The sequence below is a fragment of the Triticum aestivum genome, chromosome 3D (assembly GCF_018294505.1).
Source record: "Triticum aestivum cultivar Chinese Spring chromosome 3D, IWGSC CS RefSeq v2.1, whole genome shotgun sequence".
In the NCBI taxonomy this organism is placed as follows: domain Eukaryota; kingdom Viridiplantae; phylum Streptophyta; class Magnoliopsida; order Poales; family Poaceae; genus Triticum; species Triticum aestivum.
The window spans coordinates 166,019,564-166,038,964 of NC_057802.1; the positions used below are offsets into that span (position 1 = coordinate 166,019,564).

Genomic DNA, 19,401 nt, shown 5'->3' on the forward strand with positions numbered 1-19,401 from the left:
ATTAGGATTTGTCACTCCGATTGTCGGAGAGGTATCTCTGGGCCCTCTCCGTAATGCACATCACTTAAGCCTTGCAAGCAATGCAACTAATGAGTTAGTTGTGGGATGATGTATTACGGAACGAGTAAAGAGACTTGCCGGTAACGAGATTGAAGTAGGTATTGAGATACCGACGATCGAATCTCGGACAACTAACATACCGATGACAAAGGGAACAACTTATGTTGTTATGCGGTCTGACCGATAAAGATCTTCGTAGAATATGTGGGAGCCAATATGAGCATCCAGGTTCCGCTATTGGTTATTGACCGGAGACGTGTCTCGGTCATGTCTACATAGTTCTCGAACCCGTAGGGTCCGCACGCTTAACGTTTCGATGACAGTTATATTATGAGTTCAAATACAACGGGTGCAAAACAGTTGCACACGCGGAATACTCAGGTTAAGCTTGACGAGCCTAGCATATAACAGATATGGCCTCGGAACACGGAGACCAAAAGGTCGAGCGTGAATCATATAGTAGATATGATCAACATAGTGATGTTCACCGTTGAAACTACTCCATCTCACGTGATGATCGGACATGGTTTAGTTGATATGAATCACGTGATCACTTAGAGGATTAGAGGGATGTCTATCTAAGTGGGAGTTCTTAAGTAATATGATTAATTAAACTTAAATTTGTCATGAACTTAGTACCTGATAGTATCTTGCTTGTCTATGTTGATTGTAGATAGATGGCCCGTGTTGTTGTTCCGTTGAATTTTAATGCGTTCCTTGAGAAAGCAAATGGTAGCAATTACACGGACTGGGTCCGTAACTTGAGGATTATCCTCATTGCTGCACAGAAGAATTACGTCTTGGAAGCACCACTGGGTGCCAGGCCTGCTGCCGATGCAACTGACGACGTTAAGAACGTCTGGCAGAGCAAAGCTGATGACTACTCGATAGTTCAATGTGCCATGCTTTACGGCTTAGAACCGGGACTTCAACGACGTTTTGAACATCATGGGGCATATGAGATGTTCCAGGAGTTGAAGTTAATATTTCAAACAAATGCCCGGATTGAGAGATATGAAGTCTCCAATAAGTTCTACAGCTGCAAGATGGAGGAGAATAGTTCTGTCAGTGAGCATATACTCAAAATGTCTGGGTATAATAATCACTTGATTCAACTGGGAGTTAATCTTCCGGATGATAGCGTCATTGACAGAATTCTCCAATCACTGCCACCAAGCTACAAGAGCTTCGTGATGAACTATAACATGCAAGGGATGGATAAGACGATTCCCGAGCTCTTCGCAATGCTAAAGGCTGCGGAGGTAGAAATCAAAAAGGAGCATCAAGTGTTGATGGTCAATAAGACCACCAGTTTCAAGAGAAAGGGCAAAGGGAAGAAGAAGGGGAACTTCAAGAAGAACAGCAAGCAAGTAGCTGTCCAGGAGAAGAAACCCAAGTCTGGACCTAAGCCTGAGACTGAGTGCTTCTACTGCAAGCAGACTGGTCACTGGAAGCGGAACTGCCCCAAGTATTTGGCGGATAAGAAGGATGGCAAGCTGAACAAAGGTATATGTGATATACATGTTATTGATGTGTACCTTACTAATGCTCGCAGTAGCACCTGGGTATTTGATACTGGTTCTGTTGCTAATATTTGCAACTCGAAACAGGGGCTACCGATTAAGCGAAGATTGGCTAAGGACGAGGTGACGATGCGCGTGGGAAATGGTTCCAAAGTCGATGTGATCGCGGTCGGCACGCTACCTCTACATCTACCTTCGGGATTAGTTTTAGACCTAAATAATTGTTATTTGGTGCCAGTGTTAAGCATGAACATTATATCTGGATCTTGTTTGATGCGAGACGGTTATTCATTTAAATCAGAGAATAATGGTTGTTCTATTTATATGAATAATATCTTTTATGGTCATGCACCCTTGAAGAGTGGTCTATTTTTGTTGAATCTCGATAGTAGTGATACACATATTCATAATATTGAAGCCAAAAGATGCAGAGTTGATAATGATAGTGCAACTTATTTGTGGCACTGCCGTTTAGGTCATATCGGTGTAAAGCGCATGAAGAAACTCCATACTGATGGACTTTTGGAACCACTTGATTATGAATCACTGGGTACTTGCGAACCGTGCCTCATGGGCAAGATGACTAAAACGTCGTTCTCCGGAACTACGGAGAGAGCAACAGATTTGTTGGAAATCATACATACAGATGTATGTGGTCCGATGAATATTGAGGCTCATGGCGGATATCATTATTTTCTCACCTTCGCAGATGATTTAAGCAGATATGGGTATATCTACTTAATGAAACATAAGTCTGAAACATTTAAAAAGTTCAAAGAATTTCAGAGTGAAGTTGAAAATCATCGTAACAAGAAAATAAAGTTTCTACGATCTGATCGTGGAGGAGAATATTTGAGTTACGAATTTGGTCTACATTTGAAACAATGCGGAATAGTTTCGCAACTCACGCCACCCGGAACACCACAGCGTAATGGTGTGTTCGAACGTCGTAATCGTACTCTACTAGATATGGTGCGATCTATGATGTCTCTTACTGATTTACCGCTATCGTTTTGGGGTTATGCTTTAGAGACGGCCGCATTCACGTTAAATAGGGCACCATCAAAATCCGTTGAGACGACGCCTTATGAACTGTGGTTTGGCAAGAAACCAAAGTTGTCGTTTCTTAAAGTTTGGGGCTGCGATGCTTATGTGAAAAAGCTTCAACCTGATAAGCTCGAACCCAAATCGGAGAAATGTGTCTTCATAGGATACCCAAAGGAGACTGTTGGGTACACCTTCTATCACAGATCCGAAGGCAAGACTTTTGTTGCTAAATTCGGAATCTTTCTGGAGAAGGAGTTTTTCTCGAAAGAAGTGAGTGGGAGGAAAGTAGAACTTGATGAGGTAATTGTACCTGCTCCCTTATTGGAAAGTAGTTCATCGCAGAAACCGGTTTCTGCGACGCCTACACCAATTAGTGAGGAAGTTAATGATGATGATCATGGAACTTCGGATCAAGTTGTTACTGAACCTCGTAGGTCAACCAGAGTAAGATCCGCACCAGAGTGGTACGGTAATCCTGTTCTGGAGGTTATGTTACTAGACCATGACGAACCTACGAACTATGAAGAAGCGATGGTGAGCCCAGATTCCGCGAAATGACTTGAGGCCATGAAATCTGAGATAGGATCCATGTATAAGAAAAAAGTGTGGACTTTGGTTCACTTGCCCGATGATCGGCAAGCAATTGAGAATAAATGGATCTTCAAGAAGAAGACTGACGCTGACGGTAATGTTACTGTCTATAAAGCTCGACTTGTTGCAAAAGGTTTTCGACAAGTTCAAGGGATTGACTACGATGAGACCTTCTCACCTGTGGTGATGCTTAAGTCTGTCCGAATCATGTTAGCAATTGCCGCATTTTATGATTATGAAATTTGGCAAATGGATGTCAAAACTGCATTCCTGAATGGATTTCTGGTAGAAGAGTTGTATATTATGCAACCGGAAGGTTTTGTCGATCCAAAGGGAGCTAACAAAGTGTGCAAGCACCAGCGATCTATTTATGGACTGGTGCAAGCCTCTCGGAGTTGGAATAAACTTTGATAGTGTGATCAAAGCATTTGGTTTTGTACAGACTTTTGGAGAAGCCTGTATTTACAAGAAAGTGAGTGGGAGCTCTGTAGCATTTCTAATATTATATGTGGATGACATATTGCTGATTGGAAATGGTATAGAATTTCTGAATAGCATAAAGGGATACTTGAATAAGAGTTTTTCAATGAAAGACCTCGGTGAAGCTGCGTATATATTGGGCATCAAGATCTATAGAGATAGATCAAGACGCTTAATTGGACTTTCACAAAGCACCTACCTTGACAAAGTTTTGAAGAAGTTCAAAATGGATCAAGCAAAGAAAGGGTTCTTGCCTGTGTTACAAGGTGTGAAGTTGAGTAAGACTCAATGCCCGACCACTTCAGAAGATAGAGAGAAGATGAAAGATGTTCCCTATGCTTCAGCCATAGGCTCTATCATGTATGCAATGCTGTGTACCAGACCTGATGTGTGCCTTGCTATAAGTTTAGCAGGGAGGTACCAAAGTAATCCAGGAGTTGATCACTGGACAGCGATCAAGAACATCCTGAAATACCTGAAAAGGACTAAGGATATGTTTCTCGTTTATGGAGGTGACAAAGAGCTCATCGTAAATGGTTACGTTGATGCAAGCTTTGACACTAATCCGGACGATTCTAAATCGCAAACCGGATACGTGTTTACATTGAATGGTGGAGCTGTCAGTTGGTGCAGTTCTAAACAAAGCATCGTGGCGGGATCTACATGTGAAGCGGAGTACATAGCTGCTTCGGAAGCAGCAAATGAAGGAGTCTGGATGAAGGAGTTCGTATCCGATCTAGGTGTCATTCCTAGTGCATCGGGTCCAATGAAAATCTTTTGTGACAATACTGGTGCAATTGCCTTGGCGAAGGAATCCAGATTTCACAAGAGAACCAAGCACATCAAGAGACGCTTCAATTCCATCCGGGATTTAGTCCAGGTGGGAGACATAGAAATTTGCAAGATACATACGGATTTGAATGTTGCCGACCCGTTGACTAAGCCTCTTCCACGAGCAAAACATGGACACCAAGGCTCCATGGGTGTTAGAATCATTACTGTGTAATCTAGATTATTGACTCTAGTGCAAGTGGGAGACTGAAGGAAATATGCCCTAGAGGCAATAATAAAGTTATTATTTATTTCCTTATATCATGATAAATGTTTATTATTAATGCTAGAATTGTATTGACCGGAAACATAATACTTGTGTGAATACATAGACAAACAGAGTGTCACTGGTATGCCTCTACTTGACTAGCTCGTTGATCAAAGATGGTTATGTTTCCTAGCCATAGACATGAGTTGTCATTTGATTAACGGGATCACATCATTAGGAGAATGATGTGATTGACTTGACCCATTCCGTTAGCTTAGCACTCGATCGTTTAGTATGTTGCTATTGCTTTCTTCATGACTTATACATGTTCCTATGACCATGAGATTATGCAACTCCCGTTTACCGGAGGAACACTTTGTGTGCTACCAAACGTCACAACATAACTGCGTGATTATAAAGGTGCTCTACAGGTGTCTCCGAAGGTACTTGTTGGGTTGGCGTATTTCGAGATTAGGATTTGTCACTCCGATTGTCGGAGAGGTATCTCTGGGCCCTCTCGGTAATGCACATCACTTAAGCCTTGCAAGCATTGCAACTAATGAGTTAGTTGTGGGATGATGTATTACGGAACGAGTAAAGAGACTTGCCGGTAACGAGATTGAAGTAGGTATTGAGATACCGACGATCGAATCTCTGGCAACTAACATACCGATGACAAAGGGAACAACGTATGTTGTTATGCGGTCTGACCGATAAAGATCTTCGTAGAATATGTGGGAGCCAATATGAGCATCCAGGTTCCGCTATTGGTTATTGACCGGAGACGTGTCTCGGTCATGTCTACATAGTTCTCGAACCCGTAGGGTCCGCACGCTTAACGTTTCGATGACAGTTATATTATGAGTTTATATGTTTTGATGTACCGAAGGTTGTTCGGAGTCCCGAATGTGATAACGGACATGACGAGGAGTCTTGAAATGGTCGAGACATGAAAATTGATATATTGGAAGCCTATATTTGGATATCGGAAGTGTTCCGGGTGAAATCGGGATTTTACCGGAGTACCGAGGGGTTACCGGAACCCCCCGGGGGCTTAATGGGCCATAGTGGGCCTTTGTGGAGAAGAGGAGAGGCGGCCAGGGCAGGGTCGCGCGCCCCTCCCCCCTAGTCCGAATAGGACAAGGAGAGGGGGGCGGCGCCCCCCCTTTCCTTCCTCTCTCCCTCCTCTTTCCCCCTCCACTCCTAATCCAACTAGGAAAAGGGAGGGAGTCCTACTCCCACCGGGAGTAGGACTCCACCTGGCGCGCCCCTCCTGGCCGGCCGCACCTCCCCCTTGCTCCTTTATATACGGGGGCAGGGGCACCCTAGAGACACAACAATTGATCGTTTGATCTTTTAGCCGTGTGCGGTGCCCCCCTCCACCATAGTCCACCTTGATAATACTGTACCGATGCTTAGGCGAAGCCCTGCGTCGGTAGAACATCATCATCGTCACCACGCCGTCGTGCTGACGAAACTCTCCCTCAACACTCGGCTGGATCGGAGTTCGAGGGACATTATCGGGCTGAACGTGTGTTGAACTCGGAGGTGCCGTGCGTTCGGTACTTCATCGGTCGGATCGTGAAGACGTATGACTACATCAACCGCGTTGTGCTAACGCTTCCGCTTTCGGTCTACGAGAGTACGTGGACAACACTCTCCCCTCTCGTTGCTATGCATCACCATGATCTTGCGTGTGCGTAGGAATTTTTTTGAAATTACTACTTTCCCCAACAGGAGCCGCCGGGTCCGCACCGCCACCACCACCACGCCGCTGTTACCTCCGCCGAGACGCCAGGAGGACACAGCCGACCGTAGCCCAAGCCAACCGGAGCCCTCGGCACCCAGGCGCAACACAGACCACCGCATCGCAGCCAGCTACCACCCCCAGTCTGCACCACCACTCACCGCCACCACGACCCCCAACCCGAGCCAACAGCAGGGATGGGACGGCCGTGGGCCTTGCTGCCCACAGCCCCGGCCAGCCGACAGGTCGCCCGCGCCAGACCCGGCCAGATCTGGACACAGTTGACCCCACGCCACCACCCGAAGTGAAGCCGACCGCAGCCGCCGCGCGTCGTCGGAGCCCCAGAGCGCCGCACCCCCACCGCGAGGCAGAGGACCGGCCGCCCCGCAAGCCCACCACCGCGCCGCCGGGCCCCGCGGCAGCCCGACACCCCCGCGTGCCGCGCATACCCGCGCCTAGCGCCGCACGCGCCGAGAGGGAGAAGCGCCCCGCCGCCACCTGGCTACGCCGGCCGGGCTTTGCCCGGCGGCGCCTCGCGGCGGCGGCGGGGGGAGGGATGCCTGGAGGAGGAAGCTAGGACGCGGCGGCTAGGGTTTGCCCCTGAGGTCGCTCGCGGGAGCGGCTCGGGGGAGGAGTTTTTTTTTCGGTTCACAAACATGATATTTGGAGCAAGAGTAACATGAAACCACATTTTTTTCCTTAAAAAAGGATAAAAAAAAACTATTGGACCAATCTGTAATAATTAGGAGTCTAGCCTTAGCAGCGCATCTCACAGGCTCTTGCAATAAAATACTAATAAGGTGAAATTTTTGCACATAGCCTTTGAAACACTTTGCTATCTAATCTGCCAAATAAAAGCATTTGTATATCGGTTTCTAAAGTGTAACATATTATCCATGAAAAGCTTCGACAGGGAACAAGTCGGAACACAATAAATCAAGCCAATAAAGTTGTAACAAGAAAACTCAATCAGTACCAGTAACAAACAACTCCCTTCGTTCAATTTAAAAAATACCCCCTCCACATTTTCCCCTAGATAGTGATGCGTGCATTCAAATTTTATGACTCTGACCATTGATGTACAAAATCCATTTGGATTTGTCAACAAAGGTTCCATGCAGTTACATTTTGATTTTTTTTATAACAAGTAGAAAAGTTATGATCAAACCGGCATATTATAGACCACCCTGAGGAACATGGGTAGCACGACAACACATACCGGTAGTCAGTCAGCACTCTCACTTATCAGATGGAAATCCAGAGCCTGAATTACCCTTCTCATAGCCCCCACTCTCGGGATGTCTAAGAGAAACGCCAACCTTCCGGCATCCAAAGCAATGACCTTTTAGAACAGTTCAGAAGTATTTAATGGTGTATTAGTATCAGAAAGGACATTAAGAAATGAAACAGGTGATAGTAGAAAGAGATAAGTACCATGCTCACTAGGCTGCAGTGGGCAGCAAAAGTACTGCGTTTTACCCCCCATGGATTTGGCTTCAGCGAAGAATTGTTGGTAGTTCCACTGCTTTGACCTAGACTGTCTTGTCCTCATTGTGAAATTGTAGTGATGGTACGATTTTGAGAAGGTGTCATATATGAGACACTGGGAGTGAATCATCACAAGCTCGTGCTGAAGATTCTGAAACGTCAATCATTTTATTAGAAGCATTCTCAAATTTGTACATAGGGTTACAAAAAGTTGAGGACTTGCTAAAAGGTAAAAAGCCACATGCCAATAGTTGTTCATTGGAATTTTAGAGGGAACATTGGACATACTTTATCATAACCAGCTTCTGGTCTGTAGTTTTCAAATGCTGGAACAACCTCCTTTTTCATCCATTTCATTCCATTCTTGATTGTTTCTTTCTCCTCCATAAGTCTTTCAAAGCGATAGCGTGCTTCCAGGATAGCCGGGTCAGTAGTTGTTGGTTTTAATTTCTCTACAGGTTGTTCAGCACACTTGTCATCCCTGCATCATAACACGGTACAATAAGTTTTTTTTAAGGTGTTAGAGTACGTAATGGCCTAATGGTTAGGGTTAATTAGAGATAAGAGTCGCTTGCTTAGGGGTCAAGTAAGCCTTGCTTGGGAGTCAAGTAAATCTCTCTATATAAAGAGAGGAGATGTATCAATCTAATCAAGCAAGAATTAAGAAGGAAATCCCTTCCCTCTTGTCCGGCCGTGGGAAAAAGGTCTCAGGCCGGCCCTCTCGCGACCTCCTTCTAGCATCCACATAACAATAAGTAGAAAACAACATTTGTATTATTCATATCAGTGGTCGGTAACAAGTATACATAACCAAAGGTTGAACATGGTGTAAAACGTCAATAACTGACAGTGGTAAAAAAATAAATCTCAAAATGCAGTAGGCACTGCTAACATTGCGATTAGGTAGAGATAAAAAAGGCTCACAAGGCTGAAGCCCAATCCAAGAAGAAAATAAAGCTGGATTCAAATGAAACTCTAGTCCGGCTCAAGGGGGTGCACAGCAACAGGCAGCACACCCACCCTGCCAGCATCAGCCCATAAGCGAGCCTCAAGCATTAACTGACGAAAAACGATGGTTACCGAGCGGGAATGTTGTCTGAAGACTCTGTCGTTACGTTTCTCCTTCCAAAGAGACCACAAAATGAGGGCGATGATAGACTGCCACCCTTTAGCCTCCTCCTTGTTCAAGCTAGAGCTGCTGCGCTCCCACCATGCAATGAGCGACACACCCGTCGGGGCCGGGGCAGCAGAGGTGGCTCTCCGGAGCTTGTTGAGGACGAGCAGCCCTCATTTTGGCGAGGGGGCACAGAGCCAGCAGGTGCAGAGGCGAGGGATGGATTCAATGGTAAAAACTTCGATCAGGATGTGGCCCTCTGGGCAACATGGCATGGAACCAGCGGCAAGAACATCAATCATGAAGGATCCAACTAGTCTGCTCGATCGTTGGATGACATAATATGCTTATGATGTGGGTTAATGGTGGTACTCTAACCCCAACCAAATTACAGCTCATCCAACCTCCGGCTCAGGTTCACTATTCGTCAATGTTAATGCTACGTATTCCTATTTGGATGACAATTTTCTTTGTTCGAAAAATTAATGAATCAGAAAACTTCTTTTCTTTAGTACAGGGGCCTTGGTTTGTTCGGACTTCAGAATCTTGGGCACCACAGTTCAAGATATTACCTTTTTCTGTAAAGGTTGCAGATTGAGCGGGTGAGAGCTGATTGTTACATCAGTTAGAAGCTGCATTCTTTTGACCTCTTTCCATGTCAGGTCAATTACCATGGTACATCTGCTGAGCATACGAGACTGCAATCTGGGTTCAAGCTGAACTCTTTTTTGTTAGGACAGGGGCCTTAGTTTGTCTGGGATCGGATACAACCCCATCTGATCCATGGTTGTTCTTGGGAATCACAGTTCAAGATATTACTTTTTTTGGATTTTGTAAAAGGCTGTGGAAAACAAGACGATGAGAGCTGATGGTTCCATCAGTTAGAAGCTGCATATTCTTGACCACTTTCCCTGTCAGGTCAATTACCATGGTACATCTGGTGAGCACATGAGACTTCAAATACTGGGTTCACACCCAGAAATTAAACTGCTTGCTGATTTAATTCGCTCATGTTATTCATCTGAAATGGCAGCAGATTTCTTATCCTACTTCATTCAATTTTTTAGGCAGGTGGAGGTTCAATACCAAGATTTATAATTTGGGACACAGGTGTGATGATATACAAGAAGTGAGTATGTTGTCCCGACTTTACACGATGTGGGTGTTCTGCACAAATATTCCATAAAACCCTAAAGTGATGTAACATAAGTTCTTTTGAATAGATGCACTAGAAATATATGAGCACTTTTGGCCCAAACTAACAGGGCTGCACTAGTGTTAGAGTTGTGTCGAATATTGTGTACAAGTTAGGTTACAGTTGGACTTGTAGTTGTATTGTGTTTACAGGATATGGAGTCGTGTCCTAGTAAGACACTTGTATCCTAGGCCTCTCATATATAGCGGGGCTAGACACACGATGTAACCTATGTCAACATAATAGCACCGGAACGCAGGGGAACCGGGTGCGGTATTGTGACGGTGTCACGGGGAGGAGCGCCCGTAGTCAAGCCCCGGGGATGTAGCCATATCGGTGAACCTCGTTAACAAATCTCGGTGTCGTGCCTCGTGTGATTGCTTGGTCCTCGGATGATCGACGGAGTGCCTCGGATTTATTCTAACAAGTGGTATCAGAGCAAGGTTTGAAGAGGTCGCAGTTGTTAATCTGGAGGAAGAATCGAGTCTGAGATGCAGCCGGCTGCGGCGTGGTTCTCAGCGAGATCGGAAAAAAGTAAGATCGGAGATAGACGCGTGTGCGTGTGGCAGCAGACGAGACGTGCGGCGGATCGATCGGGCGAGCGCACACCGGTAAAATCGTGCAGCAGCAGTCGGAGGCGGAACACGCGGAATCGCGGCGGATGCTGGCTCGCTAGGGCAGCCGGTCGATCGGCGGTGCACGTGGAAGCCACAGGCTGCATGGCGTGCTGCGGGACTAGCGGTGCGTGGAGCAGGCGGTCTGGCCCAAGTGGAGACATGGCCTGTTGTGCACCGCTCGATGGTGCTGCCTGTGCACACTTGAGATTTTGTTTTGGACAAAAAGGAGACCGAGTCTCTATATATGACGCGGAGATAGCTAGATAAATCTGTCAAAGTGGAACAAAAATCCATCAAGCCATCGGGAGCACGGAGCACTATTTGTGTAGAAAATTGGCAAAGCAAGCCAGCATTGGAATTGGTGCCAGGGAGCAATCACGTGAAGACCAAAGCAACTCTTTTCGATTTGCAGCAGTACACGCGTACTTGGAGATCACGGAAAGAAGCTCGGATAATTTTTTAAGGGTTAGTCATACGAAGAACCATGCTATCAACGGGTATCAGGTCTGAGGTGGAAAAATTCACGGAACTGAAAACCTTGAGTTATGGTAGACACAGATGAAAGATTTGTTGGCACAACAGAGATGTTTGAAGGCGTTGCGGAAAGTCAGTTCAGCTAAGATGGGATTATCATGTGATGGATGAAAAATCGCGAAAGACGATTTGAGGGCCTTGAGCATGTCATGCAGTCGGGGAAGTTCGGCTGGGTCAGACTTGTCAGTCTGATGGATCGACGCAAGTCGGTTGGTACAGAAGACGGTGGTGAGATCGGCGAAGACGACGTAGGAGCGTGATGCTGAGGGTGACCGCCTTCTGGGGCGTGGAAACACGTGACGCAGGCCCGAGGGCTTGTGTGGCTTCGACAAGACTATGGCGCGGGGTTGATTCAAGGTGGTGTATACACGGAGCTTGAAGTTGACGGGGCGCGTGGGTGGACTGATCATCTACCATGGATTCATGTTTAAGGTGGAGCTGGAGTCTGGTCGACTTCACTCGGTGCTGATTGAGGGGCTACGGCGTAAGAGCTCAGAGAGTCGAAGCCTATTCAGCGGGAAAAGCGAGTAACATGCAGTTCGGACTGGAGCCCAGTGGTCTGATGAAAGCATGAAACTCGTCATCAGTCGGTGATGATCGGTGGTACTCTGCAATGGGGTTGAGTGGTGTGGGGTGCGCGGCCCTCGAGACTCGACCGGGACAGCGGAGGCTCGACGCAGTAATAGCAGTAAGGCGTGCGGTGCGCACGGGACATGGAGACGGGCCAGGGCTCTGGTGGTCATACATGTGGTGAGACAACTGCGAATTTGACTCGGGATGACTACAAGCAATGGAGAAATTTCTTCAAGGTCCAGACAGGCGGTCAAGAAAGGGCAGTGATGTTGAGTTCAGGTAACTCTTATGTGTGACATCCAATATGTGAGTTGTTCAATTTCACGCAGGTCAGTGATCAGTGTGTGATACTCTGGAAGCTGGGAGTACAAACTAGAGTAACAAGGAACTTAATTTTGCTCGAGTGTTGAATGTGGTCAAGAAAAGAAGGGACTACAAGTTGCAGGTGGAGTCACATGGGGTCTTTGGAGTAGCAGCGGTACTCATGGGATAAGCTCAAGTCCAATGTACATGGAAGTTTGACGCATTGACAAACTCAAGGTGGTGGAGAATATTCGTCAAGGTGGAGTTTGTTAGAGTTGTGTCGAATATTGTGTACAAGATAGGTTACAGTTGGACTTGTAGTTGTATTGTGTTTATAGGGTATAGAGGCGTGTCCTAGTAGGACACTTGTATCCTAGGCCTCTCATATATAGCGGGGCTAGACACACGATGTAACCTATGCCAACATAATAGCACCGGAACGCAGGTGAAGCCGGCGGCATGTGCCGGTGTCCAGGGCGACCGGGTGCGGTATTGTGACGGTGTCACGGAGAGGAGTGCCCGTAGTCAAGCCCCGGGATGTAGCCATATTGGTGAACCTCGCTAACAAATTTCGGTGTCGTGCCTCGTGTGATTGCTTGGTCCTCGGATGATCGACGGAGTGCCTCGGATTTATTCTAACAACTAGATTGTTGGCCATTTGGCCTCATGATTTTAATAATATTTGTTCTACCATGGTAATTTTCTTCCGCTAGGATGCCAACTGTACTGTGTGGTGTAGCTTTATACATCTGAATCATTTGATATTAAGAGTTCCCTCCCATGCTATCCATCCAGTGCTCCACTCCGGTGAGAAAATAATCCATGGTGTATTTATCCCCTTTGCATGTTCTTTGTTGACAATTTTTGCATTTTCCAATGGTGCTCTAAGCTTATAGCTTAGTCTTTCGTTACTTGCAGGCAGGAATATGAGCGTGCATGTCTGGGAGTTAGCAAGAAGGCGTTAATTGAATGATTGATGCTGACAATGTATATTGCTACTCCATGCCAGAAACTAAATAAATAGCGCTTCTATTTTGCTGTTCCCGGTCGATGCTAAACAAATGATTTTGGAAGTCTCACATATGTCAATTGAGCAATTGTTATATTGTGAGAAAGTACAAGAGCGACTTCGTATCACCTAGGCTTTAATTAGAATTGCTAACTAGAACATATGCAGTTGATGTATCATTTTGCCATTGAAATAAATTATGTTCTTTGGCCATTGAATTGGATAATTATCATGGTTTTATTTTTTTGTCTCATACATGCGTAAGGAATTCAATAATGCATTTTTTGGCACATACATTCATTGATCACTTGACTATACCACCCATGCATACGTGAGTGTTCTTCCGTTGTAACACACAGGTCAATGAAAGAGAAACAGAAGAAATGTTCTTTTTTTCCGTTGCAACACACGGGTTTATGTAGTTAACAATGATTATGAGTTGCGCGGGTAGTCACGACTAGTCGAGAGAATAGTCTAGCGTTAGGCATGTCCCTCGCTGGCCTAAGCAGAGCGTCCGTGTAGACCAGCTACACACAGACTAGTCGAGAGTATAGTCTAGCATTTAGGCATGTCCCTCACTGACCCAAGCAAAGCGTCCGTGTAGCTGGGTTACACACACTTAAGGCATTAGGCCAGCGAGGGACACTAGCGGTGAAACAAAAATGGTTTTATTTGCATATGCAGGTCAGAATTTGAGTGTATATGGTCCTAACAATCATAGGTTATACTGTAGTAGATATATGTGGCATAATCCAAGTTCAACAAACAGGGAATAATATTAGACATTTAAGTGGATGTGAAATTAAGAAGAAATTTCTTACCTATTGTGACAATTCTTCATCCTTTCTATTGTTGAATTGACAAGTTCTACGCATTTAGCAGGATCAAGCTGAGACCTGCAATGGTTTCAAAAAATTAGGACATCTCTTACTCTTACAATATGTTCTAGAGAGAAAAATAATAATTATATGGCCGGAACTTCTACTTACTTAGGTTATAGATATATATCACAATGATGCCAAACTTAAATATGTATCATATATATGTCTGCAAAAGATTAGAAATGAAGGACTCTTAAATATGTGGGAGGGGGATGCACCACGGAACACAGAATAACACGGAACCCCATGCAAGCTAATGTAGTTGCAGGCCGTTGGCATGGTGCAGGGGCCATGAACTTGGGGTATGATACACGGCGATCACCAGCAGTCCTCCAAATCCCTAGAGGTGCTATATTTCTATTGTTTTGCAAATATATGTGGATTTAGGCATGACAATAAATATACAGCTGTGGTACGGTTATACTACAAACGAGCTTTATATTAGGACTTGAACTATAGAAACAAGTTGTACCACATGACCAGCAGAAAGCATGAAAATGAAAATAAATATAATTTGCGGTAAAAGTCTAACCAGTGCCAAATGCAAGTTTTCTTACAGGTATATGTCAGCTTGGCGACCCCTCTCTCGTTGCTCTTCTCTCCAATCATAAGTTGGTGGTTTAGAAGAAGCCTCAGCAGCAGGTGGCGGAGCAAGGGATGCCTCAACAGTAGGTGGCGGCGGGGCAAGGGAGGGCTTCTCAACAGCAGCAGGCGGAGCAAGGGAAGCCTCCTCGGCGGCAGGTGGCGGAGCAATGCTTCATGGTGATAATGTGATTGAATCAAGCTTGGTGAAATGGGTACCCCACATGTTGATATTACAATGATCAATGTGGATGCTAGTGTTTTTTTTTTTTTGCTTCAAATGGTATGACTATGTGGGAATTGCGGCGTGGGGGCATGTAAGATTATTATTACAAACTTGTATCGTTGGCCTTTACGTCGCTATTTATATATGCTTGAAACTGTTCTGCGCATGATCATAAATATCTGTCGGATATTTCGGTAAAAAAAATATTTCAGTAAATATCTATCGGAGGATGTCATGGGTAGATCAACCCTCCTTTATCTTAAGAATGAAGCGAGGGAGATTACCTAATTTTGTTGGGTTTTCAATTGGTAAAGATTAGAGAAGGGATGCTAATTGAGTTGCTCATCATAGGGCAAAAATTTGTTTTTCTACCATAGCTGCATGTCGGTTCAGGAGGTTGTGCGAATGGATGGTGTGTTTCGCAATTGGAAAAAAACATTATTATTTGATTAATATATGTGTATTTTACAAATAATACTAATACTAATACTAAAAGGTGTGGAGAACATTCTCTGCTTAAACTTCAACCAGAGAAACCCTAGCTGCGAGCACCTTTATATTCGAAAAAAGAAGAAGAGAAAACCTGATTGTACCACTATTTCAGGTTCGATCAAAATGTAAAACGGAAGTGAGGTGGTAGCAAAAATAAGACGAGATCGATCGATGCAAGACCAGAACACGAAGGAAACAAAAATTAGACGAGCCGGTACTTACGAGATCGGGATCGGGATGTCCATGGTACGTTCACCGGAGCCGATGGAGAATCACGCCGAGAGAAAAGGTGTTTGATACAGTATATATATCAACTAGACGAGCGCTGGCCGGCCGGAGGATGAAAATATGTATTCTGATTCGGGTATAGATATCTTGTGTATTTATATAGCGCGGTGGATCGAGGTTACATCTATTCTTTGCGAGCACTAATTTTCCTTTTGTTTGCGGAGACAACAATTCACCGGCCGTTTTCCGATTACAATATATATACGGCAACAGGAAATACAGGACCCATGGCGCGCCCACACACATTTTTTTTTAGCATCACAAACTTTATTCATCATATGATAGCTAGATCGTTTACATAATGGTGAAGAATAAAGTCAGGGATGACAGTTTCCCATGCTTCAGACTTGCCAGAACTAATACAATGTTTTGCTAAATCATCCGCGACCAAATTGGCCTCTCTACTACAGTGATCAAAAGTGATACTAGCAAACTCCAGTGCCACGAGGGAGCACTCGGCAATGATTGGTACGCCTGTTCCCATATATGTGTTTGGATCAGAGATGACCTCAAGTGCATTGAGACAGTCAGACTCAACTTCCAAATTCGTGCACCCCAGATTTGCTCCAAGATTTAACCCACCTCGAATAGCGATTAGTTCCGCTACTTCTATACTCGCCACATGTGGTAATAGATGAGTCACTGCACCTAGGAACTTACCGTGGTCGTCAGGGCAATGACACCACAAGATCCCGTGAACCTATCTGCGTGAAAAGAAGCATCGACATTTATTTTAACAGCTCCCACCGCAGGCTTCTTCCATACATGATCCCGCTTGCGAGTAGGCTGATTTGGAGTGTTTGCTCGTAAAAAATTTGTTGGTAGCACCCGGATCGTCATAGCTGCTTGTTGAGGCATCTGAACTATCTCACCTTTTGTATGGATTCTCCTTTGCCACCAAATAAACCACATTGCTACAAGGGCGAGCTCAGCTATAGGAATGTTATGTACTGACGACTGCATCTGGATCAGTCTATCAAGGTTAATAGAGCCCGATCGGTCCTGGCAAACCTCCCGTTCAATCTCCTGTGATAGTCCTAGCTCCGTCCAAATTGCGTGCGCCCCGGTACACGCCCACACACATCTTCCATAATAATAAAGGGAAACTCTTCTTTTCAACCGGTTGATTTCTCGTCTCTTTAAGTCGCCTTCGTCGTGCGCCACGTGTCCAAGCGGGACCGCCAAACCGCTTCTCTCTTCCTTATCTTCTCGAACGCACTGCTCCAGGCGCTCGATCCCCTCTGTTGGCTCCCGTTGTCTCTCCCTTTTATCTCCAAGCAACTCCGCCGCCAGCGAGCTAGTGCTCCCACGCCCGTCCAGCCACCACACGTCGGCAGCCTTTTCTTGTTGCGGGCACTCCGCAAGCTGCAGGCTGCCGATGGGGTGCGACTGCCAGGGTCATCGGTGGTGCGATGCCGGCGCGGATGCATCAGTCGGCATCTCGCAGTTGAGGCGTTGTCGTCCAGTGCAGCAGAGCATCGATGGCGCCGCGGAGGGTGCACCTGACCCGCTGCGGTGCAGCATCCACCGTGTTGTATGTCGGATGGAGCATGACGTCGTCAGGTCACCGGTGGTGTGGTGCTGGCGGGGCTGCAGTAGCCGGTGAAGCAGAAGGGGCACGCTGGCGTTGTGATGAAGCATCGCCGGGGGCCGCTGAAGCTGCAGTGAAGCGCGCGGGGGGTCGTTGAAGCTCGTCAGTGCTGTAGTGAATCATCGCCCGGGGCCGCCGGAGCTACAGTTGCCTCCGTGCAGGCTGCAATGAAGCGCCACCGGAGCTGCAGTGTAGCCCGCCGAAGTTGCATTGAAGTGCCAGGGAGGCCGTTGAAGCTCGTCGGCGTTGCAATGGAACTCTCGCAGAAGTTGCGATGAAGCTTCGTGCGGCGGCGGCAAGCCCTGTGTTGCCATGGAGCAGCCACGGTGGCTCGCGGTGCTGCGATGCATCAGCCGCCGACAGCTCGGGGAGCTGCATGCGCTCGTTGGCATAGGTGTGACGGATGGTGCGTCGATGTTGCAGTCTCACTAGTTTTCTTTTCCCCATCGCCGTCGTTGCTAAAGAGGCGGGTGTCGCAGCAGTCGATGGCCCTGTGGATGCAAGATGAAAGGAGGAGGACGTGGGACTGAGTTGCTCTGATCGGACGGGTCAGATGCGTCTAATCGAGCGGCTGGTAAGGCGGGTGATTTCCTAGTTATCCGTAGCAGTAGCCAATAATAAACCAACGATTGCTTTTGGTCGTCCGTCACGTGCTTTTGCAAAAATACCCTTCTCTTTTTTTGAAATTGAACCCGCACTCCCTATGCAAGTGGCTCCGGGGAAAACAATTCAGTAAAACAAAAAACACTTGTATCCGGCGCGCCGGTCGAAACTTCAGCCGGCCGCGCGTGGACCGTACAATACAACGCGATTAAACGTTTCCATGTGCCCTCATGTCGCACGCGCGCTATCACATGCCGCACCTGTTGGGTGGATGGGTCTACGCAGCCACGCCAGCTTCCCTTATCCCTTCGCAAGGTGTCTCCTTCACCACTCTTTCTTCTTCCTCGTCCCTGTCGCCGCTGTTCCTTTTTCTTCTTCCTCATCTCTGCGGCCACCTCTGCTTCCTGCTACAACCACCTCAGGCGCCGCACTGGGCGAGCGCGCTGCGACGAATCTCCTTCCCAGGAGACGCCCAGCGCCAGGAGCTGGGACCGCGCGTTGCAGGTGCTGCAAGCACAGTTTGTTTAGCTGGAACGACGCCGGCGGCGTGTTACGAACTGGCTACACCGGAGAGCTGAGAACGCACACTACCTGCGGTGTTGAAACCGTTGATGCAATATGCTGGAACCTGCCGACAGAGGAGCTACAACCAGACACGCGTGCCATACTGGAGTCGATACACGCCCGAGCTGGAACAGTGTTCTGGTGATGCTGGAACCATATCCCAGAGATGCTGGAACGGCGAGTCGGCGATGCTTCAAAGCTCCATGCTGGCGGGGGAAATGCTGGAACCAGCATACAAAAATGCTGGAACCAACATTTACCAAAGCTACATCGGTAGCAATGGTGCTACGCCCGGCGGTCGATTTTTTGCTGGAACCGGCTACTTGCGGAGCTACAAGCACGGTGTGCGGATGCTGGAACCATTACTGACGAAAGCTGGAACCGGTGTGTTTTTTTTTTTGCTTCAATCGATGAAGCGGTGCTGAAGACAACGACCCGTGCTGCCACGGTGGGCTGCAACCGGCAGCAGCAAAAGCTACATCCGACGTTTGATATTGCTGCGATGGTTATATGGGCAAATCAGCGACCCAGGAGGCGACGGCGAGAGGGCAGTGCACGATGCCCCCGTGCGTCGGGTGTTGATGGCGAGGGCGGCGGGGCGATTCAAGCTCGGTGCTGCAACCACGGGGGGGTGGTGAGCTGCAATCATGGCGGGGCCGCACAACCCGGAGCAGCGACGCGTCCATGGCCACGAGCTGCACGTTGAGGCGGCCATGGCGAGGAAGCGAACGGCGAGTGAGGTTGCACACCGTCAACGACGGGGGGCGCATCCATGGCAGGGAGCGGGGCGGCCTGCGGCGCTCGTCGTCGCTCTTCAAGCTGTGCGTGGTTGCTGTTTTCTCAAGACTAGTAAG

General features: G+C 47.0%; 1 protein-coding gene across 1 annotated transcript; it reads right to left on the reverse strand.

Moving 5' to 3' along the window:
- Nucleotides 1-7,725: 7,725 nt before the first annotated feature.
- LOC123076227 (uncharacterized) lies at nucleotides 7,726-17,827 on the reverse strand. The gene is made up of 5 exons (XM_044498594.1): nucleotides 17,526-17,827; nucleotides 14,142-14,216; nucleotides 8,264-8,456; nucleotides 7,922-8,126; nucleotides 7,726-7,829 (listed from the first exon to the last, which is right to left on the reverse strand). Exons 1-5 carry the CDS (start codon nucleotides 17,825-17,827, stop codon nucleotides 7,726-7,728), a joined length of 879 nt encoding a protein of 292 aa, XP_044354529.1.
- Nucleotides 17,828-19,401: the final 1,574 nt, after the last annotated feature.